This window comes from Hemiscyllium ocellatum, chromosome 42 (assembly GCF_020745735.1).
Source record: "Hemiscyllium ocellatum isolate sHemOce1 chromosome 42, sHemOce1.pat.X.cur, whole genome shotgun sequence".
Classification (NCBI taxonomy): Eukaryota; Metazoa; Chordata; class Chondrichthyes; order Orectolobiformes; family Hemiscylliidae; genus Hemiscyllium; species Hemiscyllium ocellatum.
Window position 1 is genome coordinate 27,686,143 of NC_083442.1, and position 23,956 is coordinate 27,710,098.

Below are 23,956 nucleotides of genomic sequence, written 5' to 3' on the forward strand. Positions count from 1 at the left end.
GGGAGAGGGACGGGTGCGGGGAGAGAGGGAGAGAGGGACGGGTGAGGGGAGAGAGGGAGGGACGCGTGCGGGGAGGGAGAGGGGGAGAGTGTGCGGGCGGGAGGGAGAGATGTGTAGAGAGTGCGGAGACGTGTGAAGTTGACGAGAGGGAGACGTGTGTGGAGAAGAGTGTGAAGTTGACGAGAGGGAGAGGTGAGGATAGAGACATTGGAGAGATACCAGAGAGGTAGTATGGAGGGAAATGCTGAGACCATGGGAGAAAGAGGAAGCCCACTAGAGTAAGAAGCAAACATGGGACAGTAGGAAAGAAAGAATATCGGAGCAAACAGGATGAAGATGCATGATAATCCCTGATAGAGAGCCTCAAGTGACCAGCCCCTTGCAGGCTGTAGGAGGGAGAGGGATGAGCTAGAGTGGTGCAAGGAGAGAGTCAGTAACTTAAAGAACACATAATCTTGATGAACACACAGTATTTCAGAGATAAAGGAGTTGGGTAAATTTTGACTCTGTTAGATTTAATCTCAGTGACAGTTAGTTGTGTGATTCAGCAGAACGTGGATGAGAGCGGACAGTTGTTGACTTGTTAACTCGCAGTCACCATGCTCTCTCACACACACACACGCACGCAGCTCTCGATAGAATGGTGATGGCCGGCGAGCAGGGTAGGTCTCCAACCCAGTTTACATCAGCTTTGTCCACAGCCTGAGCCCTTTCTCCATCAGCGAGCTGGATGGATTGTTCCATACAGCCAGCATGGGCTCAGTAGGCCGAATGGCCTCTTTCAGTGCTGCATCATCTCTTTGATCAATGAGAATTTGAAGTGAGTAGACAACTTCAGACGTCCAGTGGGAGCAGACAGCCGGGGGGGAGGAGAAAGGTAAGCTGAGAAGCAAGCTGGTATGAGAGTGTGATTGCTGGAAACTAAGGTCAGTCTGGAGAGGGGTTGTGGGGCATGGGGCTGCGGGGTGGGGGATTGTGAGCATGTACAGGCACACCCTGAGTCCCCTCTGTCTCTGTAATCCCATCCAACCCTACACACCCCTCAGGAAGGCAATGCCCCAGTGGTATTCTCGATGGAATGTTAATCAAGAGCCCTAATATTCTGGGGGCCTGGGTTTGAATCCTGCCATGGCAGATGGTGGTCTTTGAATTCAATAGAAGTCTGGAATTAAATCCAATGAATCAATTGTTGGCAAATGGTTCACAAATGTCCTTTAGGGAAGGAAACTGCTGTCCTTACCTGAACACAGAGTGTTCTCAACACACCAACAGCATGGGTTCAATTCCCTCAACAGAGGTTACCATGAAGGATAGGGTGAGTAGCCGAGGTCTTTTCCCCCAGGGTAGGGGAGTCCAAAATTAGAGGGCATAGATTCAAGGTGAGGGGGCAAGATTCTAAAGGGCAACTTTTTCCACACAGAGTGTGGTGCGTGTATGGAATAAGCTACTGGAGGTCGTGGTGGTGGCTGGTACAATTATAACATTTAAAACATCTGGCTGGGTGCATGAATAGGAAGGGTTTGGAGGGATAAGGGCCAAATGCTGGCAAATGGAACTAGATTAACTTAGGATATCTAGTTGTCATGGACGAGTTGAACGAAGGGTCTGTATCTGTGCTGTTCATCTCTCGGACTCTCCTTCCTAACCTTTCCCCTTACCTGAGGATGAAAGGTTGGGGAGTGGGTAATGGAAGGTTGAAGGGTATTGGAAGGTCGGGGAGTGGGGAATAGGAGGTTGGGGAGAGGTGAAAGGTCAGATGGGATGGGGTGGAAGGTCAGAGAGAGTGCGGGATGGAAGATCAGGAGTGGTGAATGGAAGGTTGGAATGGGTGGAAGTGTAAGGGTAGGGATGGAAGATCGGGAGGTGAAACGTTGGTGGGTATTGGAAGGTCGGAGAGTGGGGGATAGAAAGTTGGGGAAGTGGAAGGTGACCCTCAGTTTAAAACATCACCAGTCATCTCTCTGTAAGGGGAGAGCAGCCCTATGGTCTGGTAGGACTACGGCAATGTGGCATTTATTTTGTAGATGGTAGGCACTGCTGCCGTCATGGTGGGAGTGGAATATTTCTGGGGGTGGATGGGGCAGCTCCATCTAACCAAGCTTGATTGCTTCATGTTGACACTCATTGACCAGAAAGCCAAGACATTCACGTATTGGAAAGATCATTGCACGGTTCTTTTTGAATTGCACTCTTCGCTTCTGTCACTAGTTACATGTTAAAGGATGTTTGTGGTTCCATCATGGCTAAAACGCATGTGACATGCCCACTCACTCCTTGTGTCTCTGCTTTCTCCTGACCCCACCCCACTCCACTCCCAAACCCCCAAATTTCCATTCCCACTCCTGACCTTCCACACCCCCACCCCCCCCACCTGACCTTGTGTCCCCACCCCCGATCATCTGACCACCCCACCCGACCTTTCATCCCCACCCCTGATCTTCCATCCCCACCCCCACTCGACCTTCCATCCCCACCCCTGACATCCATCCCCACCCCTGACATCCATCCCCACTCCTGACTTCCATCACCACCCCTGACCTCCCATCCCCACCCCTGACCTTCCATCCCCACCCCCATCCAACCTTCCACCCCCCCGACCTTCCACTCCTGACCTTCCACCCCCCCCATCCCGACCCTCCACCCCCACCCTTGACCTTCCATTCCCACCCCCACCCAACCTTCTACCCCCGACCTTCCATTCCCACCCCCTGACCTTCCATTCCCACCCCTATCCAACCTTCCATCCCTCACGGTCCCATGACCTTCCATCCCTCACGCTCCCATGACCTTCCACCCCACCCTCCCATGACCTTCCATCTCCACCTGCCGACCTTCCACTCCTCCACCTGACCTTACATCCACCGACCTTCTACTCCCATCCCTATGTTGTCTTCCAGATGACCGACAGGAGCTTGCATTGAACTTGTCAACGAATGGTATCAGCAGCATTAACATGTCGATTGAGATTAATGGTACTCTCTATACAGGTAAGGTGCTGACTCCTCTTAGTCGTAGCCTGACAGGTTAGAGATCACAGAGTACACCTGAACCAGTGTCTGCGAGAGGGCAAACTTGATAAGCCATGCAGCTGTGTGGAGTTGAATGTACTCTCTCCTGTTCTATCTCTGCGATTCTAAAGTCCATTTATTGCAGACAAGTTCTACACCTGACATTTTTCCCAATCTCTGAGGGGAATCCCAGCTCCCCAGTTCCAGGTAAGTTGTCCACATTTAGTCAGCGGGCCTGTGGTTTTAACATGGTCCACACTCCAGCATCTACGGGTGTGCCCTCTGGGATTGTCCTGTGCATATGTCACCCTGCACTGACATTTGCTGGACCTGATTTTCCCAATGCCCTTTTGCCTCAGAAACTTCCTTTCAAATGTGCAATGCCATTCCTGGTGTTATTTAGAAGGGAAAAATAACAGCAAAAGAAATGTTATAACTGATACTAAGTATGGTTTTTACATGAGTAAATCATAGAAGCAGTGTGGAAGCAGGCCATTCAGCCCGTCAAGTGCACACTGACCCTCCGAAGAGCATCCCACCCAGATTCACCTCCCCCATCCCATCCCTATAACCCTACATTCCCCATGGCTAATCCACCTCGCTCACATATCCCTGGACACTACGAGCAATTTAGCATGGACAGTCCATCCTAACCTGCACATCTTTGGACTGTGAGAGGAAATCCATGCAGACTCGGGGTTAATGTGTAAACCCCACACAGACAGTCACCCAAGGGAACAAACCTGGGTCTGTGGTGCTGTGAGGCAGCAGTGCTAAACACTGAGCCACTGTGCCACCCAAATGGCAACAGAAGTGAATGGGCAGGTTGCTATCTAGGGGATATTAGAAAGCACAAAGCCGCTGTTTCCAGGATTATGGCCATGCCAATCCAGTCTTGGTGTGGCTGTTCAAAAGCATTTGAAAAATCATCAGGTTGTAAACTAACATGTCACATCCTAATTGCAATGGTGGCTCAGCGGTTAGCACTGCTCCCTCACAGCGCCAGGGACCTGGGTTCGATTCCACCCTCTGGCGACTGTCTGTCTAGAGTTTCCACATTCTCTGCGTGGGTTTCCTCTCGATGCTCCGGTTTCCTCCCACAATCCAAAGATGCACAGGCCAGGTGGATTCTGGGAAATGTAGGGTTAGAGGGATAGGCTGGGATGCTCTTTGGAGGGTCAGTGCAGACTCGATGGGCCAAGTGGCTTCCATCTGCTCTGTAGGCATTCTGTGCTGCAAAGAGCAACACACATTGCTGAAGCTGGCCATCATGTTATCCTCAGGACAGATGCAAGAGTGCCCAAATTTCAGACAATCACAACAATTTATAATGCAGGTGGAAAGAGTGCCGATTGGTTGGAAAGTCAGATCTGATGGGCAGCTAGGGATAAAAGAACAGAGAACTGTAGCTCGGATTGTTCAAAAAGATGCAAAAGTTTGAGCATTCTTTTATTTTGTAATGAATGGATCCCTGCTTATGAATGCAGGCCTTTATTCGGTTTTGAAATTTGGCATTCTTGCATGTGTCCTGATGAGAAGCTTCGATGACAAGTCTCCCTTTTCGGCACGATTCAATTCTGTGCATCACTAAGTTTAACTTGTACAATAGAGGGGAGTGAGAGTGAGAAGGAATCTCTCTTTTGACCTGGCTGCCTGATTGTATTGATAGAAGATTAGTCAAGCCAGGAGCAGAATTGCCTCTGCCAGGGACGGCTTTGCCAATATTATTGTCCAAAGAGCTGGAATTATGTCAGCCACTTCTTAGTGTGTAGCGTTCTTGTCTCTTAGTCAGAAGGTCCCACTCCGGAAATTTGAGGACAGCATCTAAGATGACACTGCCGGTGCCGTGCTGTGGAAGTACCACACTATCAAAGGTGCCGTCTCTCAGATGAGTCACTCACCTACGATTGTTCTCTCAGATGGACGTAAAAACACCTCAAGACAAAGAAACGTTATTCCTGGTTCTTTAGTCAATATTTATACTAAAACCAGTACAATCTGCTTGTTTTCATCTCGTTGTTTATGTGAATTTGCTGATTTGGTGAATCCCCTTCCTCCAGCACAACAGGGATTGCATTTCATAACGTCCTTCACTGGCTATGAAGTACTTTTGGGAAATCCTGTGGTTGTGACAGGAGCTAGATAAATGCAAGGTGTATCATTCTTTTCCGGACTTACTGTCTTTCCCTGCAGTTTGAACGGTACCAAAAGAAACTTCCTTATTATTTTGTCCCTGCACAGGAGTGTTGTTTGCCCAGAGACCAGCTGTGCATGTGATCGCAGGACCCAGCAGCAGCACATCTGGTTCACAGAGCACCTCCAGTCCTACCTCCGTCAAGGGCCCCGCCTCTGCTGAGCCCTCCACCAGTGGCTCCCCCTGAAGGCAGCCATCTGCCACAGCATCAGCAAATGGACTTGTCTCAATTGTATTTTTCTAGAGTCAGGGCAGGGAATAATGAGCGAGAAGTGGAAAAATGCAGGAACAGACAGAACACATAAAAGGATTGCACAGATCTTTTCAGCTCAAGGAACCTATGTGACAATTCTTTTGTTTTATTATTCAGTCAATCTCTTGTGTTGCACAGGGGGCAATCAAAACTGAGTGTTCTCTTCGGGTAAAAAAGGTGTTGGAGTGGGTCAGGGGTTAAAGGTTAACTGGGCCTGGTTTTGCAGATGTGACTGTCTCCCCACTGTGAGATTATATGTATGGGTTCTTATTTTTGTACGTCATTTCAATTATGCGCATCCCCATTTATTCTGGGAGTTGCCCTGAGTCCATTTGTCACTCTGTAATCCTGCCCTCTGAGCAGTGGCGGAACTGCAGTGTCACCTCTGGGCGGGAGGGTGTAATTACAGCGTGACATGTTTACATGAATAATTCCCATTATAATGGCGGACTTGGAGTTAATAACAGAGACCACTGACAGGATGCAGGCACAAGAATGTTTAATATATTATGTAAATATGTAGCCGGTGTGGTTTTAATTTGACTTTACCTTGAAGTGACAGTGTACCTTTTGTTGGTTTCCAGCAGTTATTCGAAAGTTACATGGGAGAGAGTCCAGAGTAAAACTGGGCCTTGTTCATTTTTCGCTTCAGTCATAAAGAAACTCAGCAATCTGTTCAAAATGCAGTGGAGAATAGTTCCAGAAACAAGAAGATTTCATTCCTTAAATTATAGAGAGTCACGTTGAGGTGCAAGTGTTGATGTCCTTGGCGGAACTGGGTCTGACTGACCCTGAGCTGCAAACCCAAGGGCGATGCTTCCCTCCAACTGAATGGCTAACTGTGCTAGTCAGGGGTGAATGTCAACACACTCTCTTCCACCATTGTAAGCAGCACACTGGGATCTACCCATGCCCCTGCCTTTTGTAATCCCCGTGACTCAGCGGGTAGTGTTCCCATTGGTGAGTCTGACGGGTACCACTTCAGCAACCCGAGCACTGATGCCCAGGCTGAAACTCCCATGGCAGCATTGAAGGAGTGCCACACTGCCAGGGGTGCCACTTACCCGCCTGCCCTCTCCGGTGGAGGTATCGTGAGGAAGACCAGGGGGCTTCGCCCCATGCCCAGCGTCCTGGTGACTACTTATCCTTCACGTAACATTGCTGGAATAGTTTATCTAGTCACTGTCACAGGCTTGTTCATGGGAGCCTGCTGTGCACATCATTTCCGGGAGTACAGCATGGAAACAGGCCCTTCGGCCCAACAGTCTGTGCCGACCAGGTTTCCGAAATTATACTAGTCCTATTTGCTGGCATTTGGCCATTATCCCTCTAAACCCTTCCTATTTATATACCCATCCACATGCCTTTTAGATGTTGTAATTATACCAGCCTCCACCTCTTCCTCTGGCAGCTCATTCCATACACGCACCACCCTCTGTGTGTAAAATTTGCCCCTCAGGTCCCTTTTAAATCTTTCCCCCCCCTCTTCTTAAGCCTAAACCATCAAGTTTTGGACTGCACTACACTGGGCAAAAGACATTGGCTATTCACTATATCTCTCACTTCATTGGCTGGGAAACCACAGGACAGTGAAAGGCGCTATATAAGTGTAATCCTGCCTCTCTCGCTGAACATCTCCAGCCCAAGGCAGTGATCAGGGGAACCATCCTGGTGTATTGCCGTATTGCTGTAACCCCATGATAAGGGGGATGTTGAGTGAGGCAGTTCGGAGCACTTAACCCTCAGTCAATAGGGGGATTGTAGCTGTCACGAAGAAAAATGTGCCCTCTTGTTTAGAGAGGTGGAATACAGAAGGGGTGATTAAACCAGCCATGCTTCATTTAGAGTACCACAGCTGGATATCCACCTATTCCTGTAGAGATGTCCTGTGGGCACCAGTAATGAATAAGATGCTTCCCCTTTTCACAACATGGCACTTATACTGTGGGCGGGAATGTAACATTTATATTATTTTTTAAAATGTGACGTTTTGCAGTCAGTTGGTCAACCTTTACCACTCAGGTGGGCCGTTTTACCCATGACCTTCCACATAAAGTAGTCAGGAGACCGAGACTGGGGTAGAAATAAAAGTAGAGCAAAATTATCAACTCGGTGGGCGGCACAGTGGCTATCACTGCTGCCTCACAGCACCAGAGATCCGGGTTAATTTCCCAGCTCAGGTGACTGACTGTGTGGAGTTTGCACGTTCTCCCCGTGTCTGCGTGGGTTTCCTCCGGGTGCTCCGGTTTCCTCCCACAGTCCAAAAATGTGCAGGTCAGGTGAATAGGCCATGCTAAATTGCCCGTAGTGGTAGGTAAAGGGGTAAATGTAGGGGAATAGGTGGGTTGCGCTTCGGCAGGTCGGTGTGGACTTGTTGGGCCGAAGGGCCTGTTTCCACACTGTAAGTAATCTGATCTAATGAAAAGATTTCCCTCCTCCAAGCTGTGAAGCCTAGAGTAGGTAGGCCTCTGCAAAGAGACAGTCACAGTTCCCACCAATCGCTGGAGTTTGGTTGAACTCTGGCCAAATGTTTGCCAATCACTTACCTCCAAGATCATTTCCCCCCCCCGCCCAGTTGGGGATCTCTGGAGGCCATTGAAAAGCCCAGTTAGAAGATGCCATGGGGTTAAATTGACTTCCACATGAGGTCGTCTCAACCCTTAGAGCAGGCACGCATCATGGCTGCCCCACCCCCGCTCCCAGGGAGACAGTAAATTTGATTTGACGCCGTTGTATGAACCCTCCCAAGTTGCCAACAGAAGGGACACAGTCTCACCAAGGGAGATTGCTGTGGCCTAAGGACTTCTCCATGTCATTGTGAATGTGGGGCAGATTGTCAGCTGGTTGGCACCTGGAAAGGTGCCAGTGGTCATCTAGGTAGCCCCGAGGGTGTTTGTGCCATGCAGTGAAATTCAAAGGAATTGGGCTCAGGTGTCCATGGGTATTGTTTTGCGTTTGTAAGTGAGTGTCTTTTTGTGCGAGTGTGTGTTTTTCTGAGTGTGAGTTTGTGTCTGTAATCTGTGTGTATGTGCTTTTGTGTTTTTGTGAGAGTGTGAGAATGTGTTTGTGTATGAATGTGAGTGTCGCTTTGTGTGAAAGTGTATGAGTGTGTATGTGTTTACAAGTTTGTGTGTGATTGTGTATATGCCTGAGAGTGTGCATATGCGACTGCATGAGAGAGTATGTTTGTGTATGTGAGAGTATGATTGTTAGTGTGTGTGTGTGTGTGTGTGTGTGTGTATGTGTATTTGAGAGAGTATGTTTGTAAGTGGGTGAATATGTTTGTGAGTGGGTGTGTGTATGTTTGTGATTGGATGTGTGTGTGTGTAAGAGAAAGAGTATGTGTGATAGAATGTTTGCGAGTGTGTGTGTGTAAGAGAGAGTATGTTTGTGAGTCAGTATATATGTGTGTGTGTGAGAGAGAGAGAGAAGGAATGAGAGTCTGTTGGTTTTGCCCACCCTAATTGAATGCATTCCCAGGAGATTTCCAGCTGCCAATTACAGCTCCTGTTATTAGTTGCCCATCTAGGCTCTACCCTGCCCTTGATAGACCAATTGGAGACTCATCATTTCCTGATTGGAAGAATAATCCAGTCATTCTAACAGTCTCTTTCCCACTACAGTGTTTTTCTAACTAATTAGCAGAAACGTAAAAAAGAAACACACAATATTGATCAACGCCGAGATCTTTCTCCTGGTTTTCATTCAGGGGACACGAATCTTCAACCCCTGGAGATCCAGGCCAGACCTGGAAGGGTTGGCAGTGCCAGTTTCTGTGAGATGGCAGTTAGAGCCATCGTGAGGCCCCATACAGGGGCCCACTCTTGTGTCACTCTCTCGGGAGTGACTTGCAGCCAAGGCTTGGTTTTCCTCAGGGGATTTGCCGCCTGAGCAGGGTGTTCACACTCAGAGGTAACAGCGACAGGGTCACTGAGCTCTTGTTCGATCTCAGTGTCAGCTGTACCTCAGCGTCTTGCCCCCACTCCCCCTGAGCCAGACCCCTCCTCACCATGAAATCCCAGGCTGGAAGTTGAGTGTGGAAGTCTCAGCCGGCACTTCACCGCGCAGTACTGCAGGAGTGCTGCGCAGTTGGAGGTCAGACGTTGAAGCGGGGAAAAGTCTGGGTGGATGTAGAAGATCTCGTGGCACTATTTCAGAGAAGAACAGGGCAGCTGGTTTCTCAGTCAACACCCAATAAAATAGATTGTCCTTTCTGGGATCTCGCTGTGCACAAATTGCCTCCCACATTTCCTACCTCAAAACGATGTCATTCGCTGTAAAATGTTTCATGACATCCAACAGTGGGAAAAGACCCCATTGAAGTTCAAGATTTCTCTTCTCTCTTCTACATATTTGCTTTCCCACCTCCTGTTCTTGGGAACATTGGCCATGTCAATGATGGAAAGATGTTGAGGCCATTCAGTTGAGCCCAGGTATTCTCAGGGAACTTAACATCTGATCAGCAGCTGGGCAATCACTCAACAGTCGGCCACATCAACAAAACCAAGCACTTCTGATTCCGCGGCCCCTCTCTGGGAGACAATGATCTGATCGTAGGTTGGGTAGGGAGCTGGTGAAATGGGATTGGCCTCTATTTCTGAGAACAGGAAGTGGATATACAAATCTGTGAGGCAATGATTAAATATCTCCTCCTTTGGAATTCTATATGCTGTGGACTTTTGCAGTCTGAACAAAAGCCAGTTGGCAAAAGTACACACACACACTCACACTCACTCACTCACTCACTCACTCACTCACTCACTCACTCACACTCTCTCTCTCTCTCTCTCTCTCTCAGTTAGTGTCATCGTGACACCTCAGTGTCTACCGTACATGATCTCACCACCAAAGGGCTGAATTCTATTCTTAGCTGGAGTTTGCTCCTGGTATAGTGAGACATCATTTCAATTTTGCATGTGTAAAGTAGGGAATGTAAATTGAGCAATCCCTGTCCTCTCACCTCTGGCTTAATTTGATAAACTCCAACAATCGCGTCCAGTTATATATTAGAAAGACATTTCGACAGGTACATGGGATCAGAAAGGTTTCGAAGGATACGGGTCAAATGCAGGCGCTTGAGACGAGTTCAGTTTAGGATACTTTGTCAGCATGGGCCAAATAGTTTGTTTCCATGCTGTATGACTCTAAAGAGGAACAGGCCGTTTGGCCCACCTGGTCCATCCTAGTATTTGCGTTCCACACCAGCCTTCACCCACCCCACGGTCTCTGAACCCACCGACTTCGTCTTCATGTTTTTTGCCAAGCCTCCTCTGAAATGTATCTCTGTTGTTTTTCTCAATGATTTACTATGGCAACGAGACCCCAATCTTCCTATTCTCTGAGTAAGGAGGTCTTTCCCACTTGTTATGGTCTCTTGTAAATTATTGAGGAAAATTACAGGGATGCGTTTTGGCCTTAAAAATATTTAATGATCTGACCCTCCATTACCTCCTGTGGCAGAGAGTACCAAAGTCACACTCTCTTCATGTCTGTCAGGAAAAGGGTAACCCGGAATTGTAAAACAGTGCCCCCTCGGTCTGGAGTCACCCACAAGAGGAACCATCTTTTCTGCATCCACCTTATCATGACCATTCAGGTACTTGCAAACCCCAATCAAATCACCCCCTCCCCTCCCTTTTCTTAGGTGACACAGTGGCTCAATGGTGAGCACTATTGCCAGGGCCCCTGGTTCGGTTCCACCCTTGGGTGACTGTCTGTGTGGAATCTGTGTGATCTCCTTGTATCCGGGTGGGTGTCCCCTGGTTTCCAACCACAGTCCAAAGGTGAGCAGGCTAGGTGGAGTGGCCATGGGGAATGCAGGGTTACCAGGATGGGGTAGAGGGGTGGGTCTGGATGAAATGCTCTTCAGCAGGGCAGTATGGACCTGATTGGCCAAATGGCCTGCACCTATACTGTAGCTATTCTATGATACTTGCGTATTCAATCTGAGAGGGTTTGTCCGTACATATGTGTCTTCTGTATGCTCTCAATAGGCCTTATTACTTATCCTTCAGCCCACTTTACCAGGAGAGGTTTATTCGGCTTTATGGAGGGGTAAAATGGGAGGAATCACAGGCTCTGAGCCATTAATACACTGAACAGCAAAAAGAGAATTGGTTTTATTCAGTGACCTATGTTTCCTGGCTACTAGATCTCCTCACCTGTTGTACTACCTCACAACTACATATTGGTGAGCGCTACTCATTCTTCGCCCAACCCTTTAACAATTCATTTTTTTAACGTGTGTGTTTCCTTTTTTACCTTCTGCCTGCCTTCCTTGTCTCTCCACAGGGTGGAGAGATGGTTTCACATTGGCTAAAATCCACCCCCTCCCCTTCCGGACACCAACCCCAAATACCACCATTGAGAGCCTGCCTAATGGATGCCTGCTCATGCCTTGGCCTAGGCATTGAATAGTGGTAGCCTATGCAACTGTGGGAAGGGAAGGGCACCCATGACCCACCAATCCCAGAACCCATCGCCACTTGATAGGCCAAAGGTCTAAGCAACCATCCATCTCCTTCTGTCAGGCTCAATGTACTCCCCCTACCTGTGAAAGTATGACTGTGTCGGCTTGCTGAGCAGGGCTGTTTCTCTCTCAGGTTCCACTTTGATTACTCTTCATAAAAGATGGTCCAAAAAATTCAGAAGGCTGCTGAAAATCTCACCGAGACGTTTCAAGCCAAGCTAGAATGGGGGGGGCAAAGAGAATTAGGAATAATGTCCTCTGATTCAAATGTCTTCTTTTATCCATTGATGGGGTGAGGGCGTCACCGGCTCTGTCAGCATTTATTGTCTGTCCCTAATTGCACCAGAGGGCAGTCAACCACATTACAGTGGGTATGGAGTCACAGGTTGGCCAGACCAGGCCATTTCTTTCCTGAGTGAACCAGATAGATTCTTTCTGACAATCGACTCATGGTCATCATTAGACTCTTCATTCCAGATATTTTAAAAATTGAATTCAAATTCTACCATCTGCTGTGCTGGGATTTGAACCTGGGTTCCCCGAATGTTACCTGGGGTTCTGGATTAGCTGTCCAGCGGTAATACTATTCGGTCCCCAGGTAGCTCGTGTTTAGAATCACGCTGGCCTTGAACACTGCCACTCTCTCAGTCAATTGCCCTGCCATTGTGTGCCCTCACCTTCCCTCCACTCAAGCGACTCTTCACTCCATCCCGCCATTCAAAGAAGGCAATCCCTTGTAGAGGGATTGTTAAACTTGGACTGTCACCAGTGAGGCCTTTTACCCCTCCCTAACTCCCATCTTTCCAGTTTGCTTTCAAGAGCTTCAAGTCATAACAAAGTATTTCTAAGCAACGAAAACAGAAATTGCTGAGGGATCTCAGCAGGTCTGGCAGCATCTGATGACAGAAACAGACTCAACGTTTCAGGTTCAGTTCTGAGGAAGGGTCACTGGACCCAAAAGGTGAAATCTGTATCTCTCTCTTTCTCCACAGATGCAGCCACACCTGCTGAGTTTCTCCAGCAGTTTCTGTTTCTGATTCAGCTTTTGTTTTGAGAACGCCATGCCAGTGCCTTGACGTATCTTCAGCAACTCAAGATGAAAATAATCGGGTTTTATACAGTTGGTGGGCCAATGGATACAGAGATGGCCCTGAGTAGTGGTTGTTTAAACGGGCAACTTGCGCCGCGCTCCCCCTGTCGTGGTGATAACTACTGAAGGAAATATTTGTTTCTCCTATTTGACCTTTCCCCGTTGGTGGGTTTAGTTCAAGGTCAGACATGACGATATAGCTTGGCCAAAACAGGGCTGCCAAACCCATTGTGAAAACACAGACGTGTATATCGGTGGGCACATTGGCTGGGGCTGGGGTGGGGCGGGGGGGGAGGGTTCCCTGACTCTGAGTTGCCTCAAAGTGTCCACCTCTTCCCTCAGATGGAATACAAAGGATTCAGGCAAATACTAGGGGTGTTTGTTCAGGGATTTAGACGTCATTTGGGAATGAGACGGAGTTGGAAATGGTTTGCTTCTGTGTCCCTGTGAACGCAGCAGGATCAGTGAGAGGCATTAACCTTACCCCTGATTACCTGACAGTGTCAAAATGATTCCCCCCACCACCTTCATCCACGTGAAGACTGAGAAGGTTAGAGCTTACCCACCCGACAAAGACTGCAATTGAACTCCTGCAACCAACACACTCATTAAACGATCTCTTGAGCAACATTGTTTGCAAGATTGTAAAATAGTGCTGCTGTACACATTGTGAAACCTGGGACAGAAAGCTCTTCACAGCTGCAGTTTGACTGGGGTTGGGTGGTTAGTGGGGGCTTGTGTTGTGAAGGCAACACCTATTATTGTTCACCAGGCCTTTAACCTTTGAGCTGTCGGGGTGTTTTGACAACTCGAGGCAACATTCCACAGGGAATTCTCACCAACAGGAATTCGCTTTTTTTTTCCCCTGTTTATGAAACAAATTAAATAATTGTCAGCAGTGCACAGCGGCATAATTCTATCTGGGTCCCTGTGCTTAAAAGATGAAAACAGAAATACCTCAGACTTTTTTTTGTGTCTCTTCACATATATACCTCAACCGTTAATTACTGTTGGACTCTTTTGAATGCTGGAAGGTTTTTGCTATGGTGATTAACCATTTTCCAAACTGTTAACACCAAAGAAGACATTTTATGAAAAACTGTTAGATCTCTTTAGTGTAAACCGCGCTGCTCCCCCAAATAATCAAATCACCTGCAAAGATGATGTGTGGCTTCCCCTCCCTTAGCTTCATGGTGTGTTTGAACTGCAGACTCTCGCAGTGAGGGCATGTCTGCAGTAATGTAAGCTGCCAAATTAAAAAAGCAATGAATGTGATTGGAATGGGGGCCACCAAATTCCCTCGTTCTGGATTCTCTTTGTTTGGGCGAAGCAGTGACTGGGAAGGCAGAGGGAGTGCACCAAAGAGATTTGCTTCTATATATAATTAACGTGACTGTCACTGAATGCACTGTACACCACTTTCCTTTGCTGTTGGTTCAAGAATGACAAGTAGGCCTCAGGCTTAGAAGTGCTCTTTGCCGGGTAGATTCACACCTTGTGCATGTAGATTGTGTTTTGAGCTTGAACATCAAGGGGACCTCCACTCTACAGTGTAACAAAAGCAGAAGGCTGTGTAATTCTGAAACGAACATGGAAAAACTCAGCAGGGCTGGCGAGACTGAGACACAGGTAACATTTCGAGTCTAGTATGAGGACCTGAAGACTCATGCTGGACTTGAAGCATTTACTCTGCTTCCCTCTCTCCAGACCTGCTAAGTTTCTCCAGTGTTTGTTCCCCTCTGCACTGTAACTGGCCTCAGAATATGACAGGCTGACTCCGGATGGCTTAAACATTCCATTTGGTTTTGTGGAAGTTTCCCCTCCCACCCCAGTGGCTGACTACACAGGGATGAGCTGGTATAACAAAGTTGAAAGCTATTGGGTGAATCTGCTTGCTTTTAATTTTATATAGACTTCAGTGAAAAGGCATTTTCAAAGTGTTTTAAGTCATGTTGTTTTCACACTGTAGCTGTTTGCATTTCCATGCTGTTAATAGACCTGGAATATGGAAACATAGGAACAGGAGCCTGCTCCCCCCCCATTCAATGCAATCATAGCTGATCTTTGGCCTAATTGATTTTGGGCCCATATCCCTCAATACCTTTATTCAACAAATATTTATCTATCTCACATTTAAAATTAATTTAAAGCTAGTCCCAGTGATGATGAATCAGATTTACTCATGCCCCTTTAGGGATGGAAATCTGCCAACCTAACCCAGTCTGGCCTACATCTGAGACCAGACCCACAGCAATGGGGCTGATTGTTAATTACCCTCAGAAATGGCCGAGCAAGCCTCTCAGTTGAAAGGCGATTAGGAATAGGTAAGAGGTGCTAGGCAAGGCCCTTGTCTTTTGGGACAGCACAGTGGCTCAATCGTTAGCACTGCTGCCTCACACCGCTAGGGACCCAGGTTCAATTCCACCCTTCGGTGGTTTGTGTGTGTCTGTGTCTGTGTCAAGTTTGCACATTCTCCCTTGTTTCCTCCCACAGTCCAAAGATGTGCAAGCTAGGTGGGTTAGCCATGGGGAATGCAGGGGGGATGCCTTTCAGAGGGTCTAGGTGGCATCAATGGGCTTAATGGCCTGTTTCCACACTGTAGGAATTCTGTGAACACATTAAAGGAAAAGAAAACATTCTAATCTGTTGATCAGCTGGTTCATATTGAGAAGTCTCTGAACACAAGGATGCAATAAAAGAGCTTCTTGAGTCTTTGATGACCTTTCAACTGAGCTTCCTGAATTCAGTAACTTAATGAGATTGGGTTTGTCCTGTAGCACCCCACTTATTTAATCTGTTTTTGCTTTTAGTGTAGACTTTTGTGAAAAGGCATTTCAAAGTGTCTCAAGTCTCCCTGTTTCCACACTGCAGCTGGTTAAATTTACACGCAGTTGCTAGACTCATTATTGAGCTCATTAATCATGATCAGAGCCTGAATCCTTAATATCAGCAGGCACAAAGTGGGATAGAAATCTTAATTATACAGATTTTCATCAGAGGCACTCCCTTCCCTCCTTAAACTTAATTTCGGCGTTAAGATCCGTTGCCCTAAATGCCCTTGTGAGGCAGCTGGTATCTGAGGCAAAGTTGGAGAATTTTAATGGGCTTTGTGCAGTTCTGTAGTAACTGGCTGTTGTCTTGAAAGGTTAATCCAGTGTGTGGCAGTGCCAGAGGCCTGACTCAGCGTCATTACATTTGATAACTGGCAATGAAAATGTATATCGGTCTGAGCTCGGTGTAGGTTACCATTTGCTCACTGAGTGTACCGTTTACTGTGATTCATGACGATAGTTTCCTATTGTCAAGATCCTGTGCAGACGAAGAGAGGAGAATGATTGTTCTCAAGGTATGAAATCCATAGAGAGAGTCGGTGCACTGTGGAACGTGTAACTATTTGTAACTGCTTCCCTAAGGACAGCAGACCCTTGGCTCCTGAGCACAGTGGGATTTGTGTTCTGTCTTTAACATGACATTGGCAGCTGCTCAGTTCTATTTTCCAGTTCTCTCTCTCTCTTGTCACTCAGACGCATGATATAATCGATAGAGGTTTCACAACATCCAACAGGCTATATTGGACTTTGCAGAGCAGCTTGTTAAGTTTAAATATTCAACCTTTATCAGTCAACTGAGTGATTAAAACTTCCCTCCCCCCTGCCCCCAGCCAATCAGCCCCAGTTCGTTAAAGACTGCATTGTAAAACGATGGCGAAAGAAATAAGTAAATCTACATTGAAGCAAGGGGAAGTAGGGCTAGGTTATCTAGGCTGGAGTATGCGGCAGTTTTTGTAACAGCCGTTCACTGTAGGGTAAGGGGGTGGTGAGCACAGGGATTAATGTTTAAACGACATTTGTCAAAGCCAAGGTTGTGGGGAAAGTGCAGGAGTTAGTGTGACCCATTGGATTAGCTTGCAAAGAGTCAGTATATGCTGTACAGGCTGAATGGCCTTCTGTGCGCCATTGTTTTGGGGCTGTGGTGCAAGACTGAGGTGACCGGATTTTGTTTTCTCTTTCCAGTGAGCTCACGGCAGAACAGATTACCCCCCCGTTAGACTGGAAAACTCACTGAGATGTACCAACTCATAGGGACAAAGGCAAGGTCCGTTACTGAAGCAGTGATAACACTTGGGGTTACGGGGAGAGTTGGGGTAAGTGGAGTTGAAATGCCCATCAGCCATGATTGAATGGCGGAGTGAACTCAATAGGCCGAATGGTCTTTCTTCCACTCCTACGTCTTATGGTCCTATGGTTGGAGGGGACATGCCATTGGCTTTGGAATACCTTTCAATGGTGGGGTGTAACACTTGCTTGATAAGACCCATTCCCCTCTATTGAAACCAAAATTTGAAAGGAGGGTGGGGGGGTGGGCTTTAACCAACTGATTGTTTCATGAAGTGATTCAGACCAACAGCAGAACCAGCAGGTGTACAGTGCATCATCGAACTGAGATTAACATAAACATCATGATTTAGGGTGCACTTCGGGACTGGTACCAGGTTCCAACTTAAACCCGGTCAAGGTTCAAAGGTTACCTTGTGGTACTCAGGGGTGGAGAGTGAGGGGAAGTGACAGTGAATGAGCCTTCTGCTACGGCCTCAGCATGGGTTTACTATTGAAGTATTACAATTTACTACGTTACTTTTGTTTTTAAAGAAAAAAACTTTACGAAGTAAAAGACAAAACGTTTTATAGCTACCTCTTACAACTCTTTATCCTAAAGTTCAGAGATTTTAAAATATTTTTTAATTTAAAAAGAAGTGGGACTTGACAAAGCTCCAATAAAAGGCAAAATGAGCCAAAACTGCATCATGTACACAGTTTTGCAACATGAAAGCAATATAAAACCCACGGATTCATCAACAACGATTTGGAATGTAGACAGGCCACACAGTAACATACTGTCAGACTTTTTATTAATTTTTATTCTTTGTGTGCATTGACTATTGTGTCTATATTATGTATTGACTGGTAAATAGACTAGATAACACCAATACCTCAAATTATGCTACTTATGATATTTCTGTATATTTTGGTCATCTCTCTTCAACATTCACGTGAATGTTTTTTATCCAAATAAACTTTTACTGCTCCCAGCTTGTCCGTGTCATTTTTTTTTAACTTATCATTTTGTGGCTGGCACTGCAGCTCAGTGGTCAGTGGTGCTGTCCCATAGCATCAGGGACGTGGGTTTGATTCCAGCCTCGGGCAAACTATCTGTGTCAAGTTTATACACCCTTCTGTGGGTTTCCTTAAGATGCTCCTGTTTCTCCCAGAATCCAGAGACGTGAAGGTTAGGTGGATTGGAGGGCTTCTGTCTGAAACGTTGACTCTCTTGCTTCACAGATGCTGCTTGACCTGCTGTGTTTTCCCAGCACCACACCCTTCGACATGGGAAATTGTCAGTTGTGTCCAGGGATGTGTAGGTTAGTGTCATTGTAGTCAGTTGTCATAAAGTCATACAGCTGTGTATGTGTAGTGTGCAGCACTACAGGTGTAGGGTAGTGGAATGGGATGCTTTTCAGAGGGTCAATGTGGACTTGACGGGCTGAATGGCCTATTCCCACACCATTGGGATTCTATGAACAAGCACTGGCTTCCCAACGATGCCCACGTTTCATGAAAGAAAGGAATTAACAAAATTTATCTGTCTCTTCCCATTGAAATCTCATTCTAACATTCAAAATCTTAAAAATCAAAATCATTAAAAGGTGCAAGATGGTCTGTTTTCTGGGAGATCATTCTGAGGATTTGCCACACTTTGAGAAGAGTGCTTGGTTTAGCTGAGCTAAGCTGGATGAACAATTGGGATGGGTATATGAATGGGATAACTTCAGAGGGGTATGGGCCAAATGCTGGCAAATGATTTGTAGATGAGATTACAGTGTGGAAACAGGCCCTTCGGCCCAACAAGTCCACACCGAACCGCAACCCACCCATTTACCCCTTCACCTAACACTACAGGCAATTTAGCACAGCCAATTCATCTAAACCGCTTATTTTTGGACTGTGGGAGGAAACCGGAGCACCCGGAGGAAACCCACGCAGACACGGGGAGAATGTGCAAACTCCACACAGAGAGTTGCCTGAGGCGGGAATTGAACCCTGGTCTCTGGCGCTGTGAGGCGACAGTGCTAACCACTGTGCCACCATGCTGCTAATTGGAGTATGTCAGATTGGAATATCTTGTTGGCATGGATGAGTTGCACCGAAGGCTCTGTTTCCATGCTGTATGACTCTATGACAACTGCCTACAATGCACAGTGATGCCACAGTGTGGGTTCAATTCCTGCACCAGCTGTTTGTTCCATCTCTCATGGGCATCTGTCGTTGGGCCCAGCATTTATTGCCTGTCTCTACTTGCCCCATGAGAAGGTGATGGTGAGCTGCCTGATTGAACGGCTGCAGTCCTCTGCTGGAATTAGACCCACAATGCCTTTAGGTAGGCCATTCCAGGGTCTTGACCCAGCAACACTGAAGCTGAAGGATGCTCCTGGCGGGTAGCAGAATCCCTACATGGGGACAGAGGTCATTCGGCCCATCAAGTCTGAACTGATCCTCTGAACAGCATTCTACCTTGACCCAGCATCCAAAACCCTATCCCCCCAGCACTGCATTTCCCATGGTTAATCCACTTAGCTGACACATCCCTGGGCACTACTGTCAATTTAGCACAGTCAACGCACCTAACCTGCACATCTTCGGACTCTCTCCTCAACTGAGGTGTGGTGACCCTTAGGTTAAAGCACCACCAGTATTCACTGTCAAATGAGAGAGCAGACCTATTGTTTGGTAAGACTATGGTGACTTTACCTTTCCTGCTAATAAATGTTTCTAATTTCACTTTTACCACTTTTAAGTTCCCTCACATTGACACTTGAAAACGATTACTATTTGCACAAAGCAGTTCACTGCCACCATCTCAGAGTGAAGCAAAATGGACAAGGAAGGTCCTTACAGAGTGGAAACAGGCCATTCGGCCCAACAAGACCACACCAACTCTCTGAAGGGTATCACACCCAGAATCATCCCTCTCTACCCTGCACTTCCCATGGTTAACCTACACACCCCTGGATGCTATGGGCAATTTAGCATGGCAGGTCCCATCTAACCTCCACATCTTCGGACTGTGGGAGGAAACCAGAGCACCCCCACCGGAAGAACGTGTAAACTCCACACAGACAGTCACCCGAGATTGGAATTAAACCTGGGCCCCTGGTGCTGTGAGGCAGCAATGCTAACCACTGAGCTATCGTGCTGTGCAAAAGGCGCATCTTTGTCTGTGTCGTTAGAACAAATGTAAATAAAATGTGCTCATTTTCTTCTGCAAGTTCAGTCCTAGACACATGGAGCCAGAACCAATGTGCTCATACTGCCTCCCAGTGGTTGATTTCAGGAACAGCAACTTGGAGGCACCAGAGTTGTCAGGTGTATACTAGTGGCAACAAAAGAAGCCTTTCAGCTCCTCTCCTTCCTAATGAAGGGCGTTTGCCCGAAACACCAACTGTCCTGCTCCTCAGATGTTGCCTGGCCTGCTGTGCTGTTCCAGCACCGCACTCTCGACTCTGATCTTCAACATCTGCAGTCCCCACTTTCTCCCCTTACCTGTGGCAGCTCTGTAGAAATTCGAGCCAGTCTAGGGGAAAGAGAAAAATAATTTGGTAAGGCTGTTTTCTGGTGGCCAATGAGCCAGGAAGATGAGATTTAATCCCCAGGATTGTGCTGTAATATGCTCTCAACAATTATCAAATGAACTCACTTGCAAATACAAGTTTTTTTTAGATTAGATTCCCTACAGTGTGGAACAGGCCCTTTAGCCCAACAAGTCCACACCGATCCGACGAAGCGCAACCCACCCATACCCCTACATTTACCTCTTATCTAACACTACAGGCAATTTAGCATGGCCAATTCACCTGACCCGCACATCTTTGGATTGTGGGAGGAAACTGGAGCACCCAGAGGAAACCCACGCAGACACGGGGAGAATGTGCAAACTCCACACAGGTGACTGACTGTGTGGAGTTTGCACATTCTCGAGTTAGGAAGGGCAGACTTGCATTCTGCCTTTAGGTTAAAGGATGCGGGACTCTTTCTTTTAATTCATTCACGGGACATGCGAATCGCTGGCTGGGTCAGCATTAATTGTCCATCCCTCGTCCTTAAGAAGATGGTGATGAGCTGCCTCTTTGAATCCTTGCAGTCCATTTGGCATGGCTCAATGGTTAGTACTGCTGCCTCATGGCACCAGGGAGCCAGGTTTAGTTCCAGCCTCGGGTGACTGTCTGTGTGGAGTTTGCACGTTCTCCCTGTTCTGGATGTAAATTTGCTCACTGAGGCAGTAGGGTTGTTCTCAGACATTTCATCACCATATTAGGTAACATCTCCAGTGAGTTTCTGGACGAAGTACTGGTGGCATGGCCTGATTTCTATTTATGTGTTTAGGTTTCCTTGGGTTGGTGATGTCATTTCCTGTGGTGATGTCATTTCTGTTCTTTTTTCTCGGGGGTGATAAGTGGGATCCAAGTCAATGTGTTTGTTGATAGAGTTCTGGTTGGTATGCCATGTTTACTACACTACATTGGACAAACAGGCAGAAAACTAGCCACCAGGATACATGAACATCAACTAGCCACAAAAAGACATGACCCTCTCTCACTAGAATCCTTACATACAAATAAGGAAGGACACCACTTCGACTGGGACAACACATCCATCCTAGGACAAGCCAAACAGAGGCATGCATGAGAATTCCTAGAAGCATGGCATTCCAACTGGAACTCTATCAACAAACACATCGAGTTAGAGCCCATCTACCAGTCCCTGAGAAAAATACCAGAAATGACGTCACCACAGGAAATGATGTCACCAATCCAAGGAAACCTAAACACATAAATAGAAAGCAGGCCATGCCTCCAGTGCTTCATCCAGAGACTCACTGAAGATGTTACTCAGTATGGTGACGAAACGAACCCTCCAGCTCAGTGAGCAAACCTACATCCAGAACCTTAACCTGAGCTACAAATCTTCTCAAAACTTGATATGTTCTCCCTGTGTCTGCATAGGTTTCCTCCCACTGTCCAAAGGTGTGCAGGTTAGCCCCTGGAGAGAGGATATTCTTGTGGCGATGCCTCCCATGGTGCAGTAGTGTCACCAACAATGGGCGGCACGGTGGCACAGTGGTTAGCACTGCTGCCTCACAGCGCCGGAGACCCGGGTTCAATTCCCGCCTCAGGTGACTGACTGTGTGGAGTTTCCACATTCTCCCCGTGTCAGCGTGGGTTTCCTCCGGGTGCTCCGGTTTCCTCCCACAGTCCAAAGATGTGCGGGTCAGGTGAATTGGCCATGCTAAATTGCCTGTAGTTTTAGGTAAGAGGTAAATGTAGGGGTATGGGTGGGTTGCGCTTCGGCGGGTCGGTGTGGACTTGTTGGGCCGAAGAGCCTGTTTCCACACTGGAAGTAATCTAATCTAATCTAATCAAACTAAACTCTCACTGTGAAGACTCACAGCTGAGTGTTGGTCACTGGGAAAGGAGTGAGAGAACATGTCCTGGAGGTATGACAATCAGCAATAGCTTGACAAGAAAGGACAGGGCAAGAGAAACATTGCAAATCTCAGAAGAGGAAGACATTCCCTTCCCTATCAAAAAAAAGACATTCTCTTCAAGAAAGAAATTAAAATATTTTCCAGCTGCAATTTGTCCTTAGAAGCAGTGAAGTTAGTTTACGTACATGTATTTTCTTAAAGGTGACACAAGGGGGCGGTATTAGCTCTGCATATCAGCTATAGTAAGTGTCAAGCATTTGAGCTATTTTTCCCAGCATGCCTTTCACTCTGAGACCTCTGAACTTATCATTGTATTGTGTACCATGGCAATGATTGCAAAATGAAGTAAGACCAGAAATGAAACTCCTCTAATTCATATAAATGAATGGAAACTAAAACAGAATCATTGAAACCGAATAATGCACCTTCCATTCCATAATATCAAAACATCCTTGCTGCCAAGGCAACAGGAAGTTTGAAAGATTAGATTAGATTCGTTACAGTGTGGAAATAGGCCCTTCGGCCCATCCAGTCCACACGACTCTCCGAAGAGTAACCCACCCAGACCCAATTCCCTCTGAATGATGCACCTAATGCTACAGGCAATTCAGCATGGGCCAATTCACCTAACCTGCACATCTTTGGACTGTGGGAGGAAACTGGAGCACCCGGAGGAAACCCAAGCAGACGCGGGGAGAATGTGCAAAGTCCACGCAGACAGTTGCTTGAGGCTGGAATTGAACTGGGTGCTATGAGGCAGCAGTGCTAACCACTGAGCCACCGTGCCACCCCATGAAAGCTAACAAATGGGCTAAATACAAATTTCAAGACTGATTTGAAACTAACAACTGCCAAACTTTAGACCATAAAATATAGGAACAGGATTAGGCCATTTGACCCATCAAGTATGGCTGCTAGGTTTCTCAACCCCACTCCCCATAACCCTTGATCCCCTTACTAATACAGAATTACAGTTGGTGTTTTATTTGCGAGAAAACCACTGCTTTCTCTCCTGGCTGAGTTATAACTTTTGTTTCTCTCATATCGAGCTCCATGTGGTACAGCCCTGCACCCATGTCTTGTTCTACTGGACTTGAGGCTGTTAATCCTCTGGGATTCCTCTGAAGCTTCTGGGACTTGAAACTAATCCCTGATCCACCCTTGTTCTTTCCCATTAACCCAGGGGTTACGTCTTTAATAAAACTCTCGCTAAAGTAAGCAGAAGTCTTCTGAGAATGAGTAAATGCGACTAAGGTTAACTTTCCACTGATTTTACTCACAGGCAGTGTCCCAGCGAGTAGCATCGATTGTTGGAAAAACCACATCACTAATGTCCTTTAGGGAAGGAAACTGCTATCCTTGAGAAGGGGATTTTGCCAAGGTGGCTTCCACTGGTGTAGGA

General features: G+C 47.0%; 1 protein-coding gene across 3 annotated transcripts in view; it reads left to right on the top strand.

Moving 5' to 3' along the window:
- LOC132834858 (AT-rich interactive domain-containing protein 3B-like) overlaps positions 1-18,048 on the top strand; it is a 211,964-nt gene extending 193,916 nt beyond the window's left edge. For 2 of the 3 annotated variants that reach the window (XM_060853952.1, XM_060853953.1), the window contains 2 exons: positions 2,898-2,987; positions 5,250-13,256. In XM_060853952.1, the coding sequence (XP_060709935.1) occupies positions 2,898-2,987; positions 5,250-5,389 (230 nt within the window). In that variant the 3' untranslated portion in view covers positions 5,390-13,256. Of the gene's footprint in view, positions 1-2,897; positions 2,988-5,249; positions 13,257-17,027 lie in introns of those variants that run through there. The other variant, XM_060853954.1, reaches the window with a different exon arrangement.
- Positions 18,049-23,956: the final 5,908 nt, after the last annotated feature.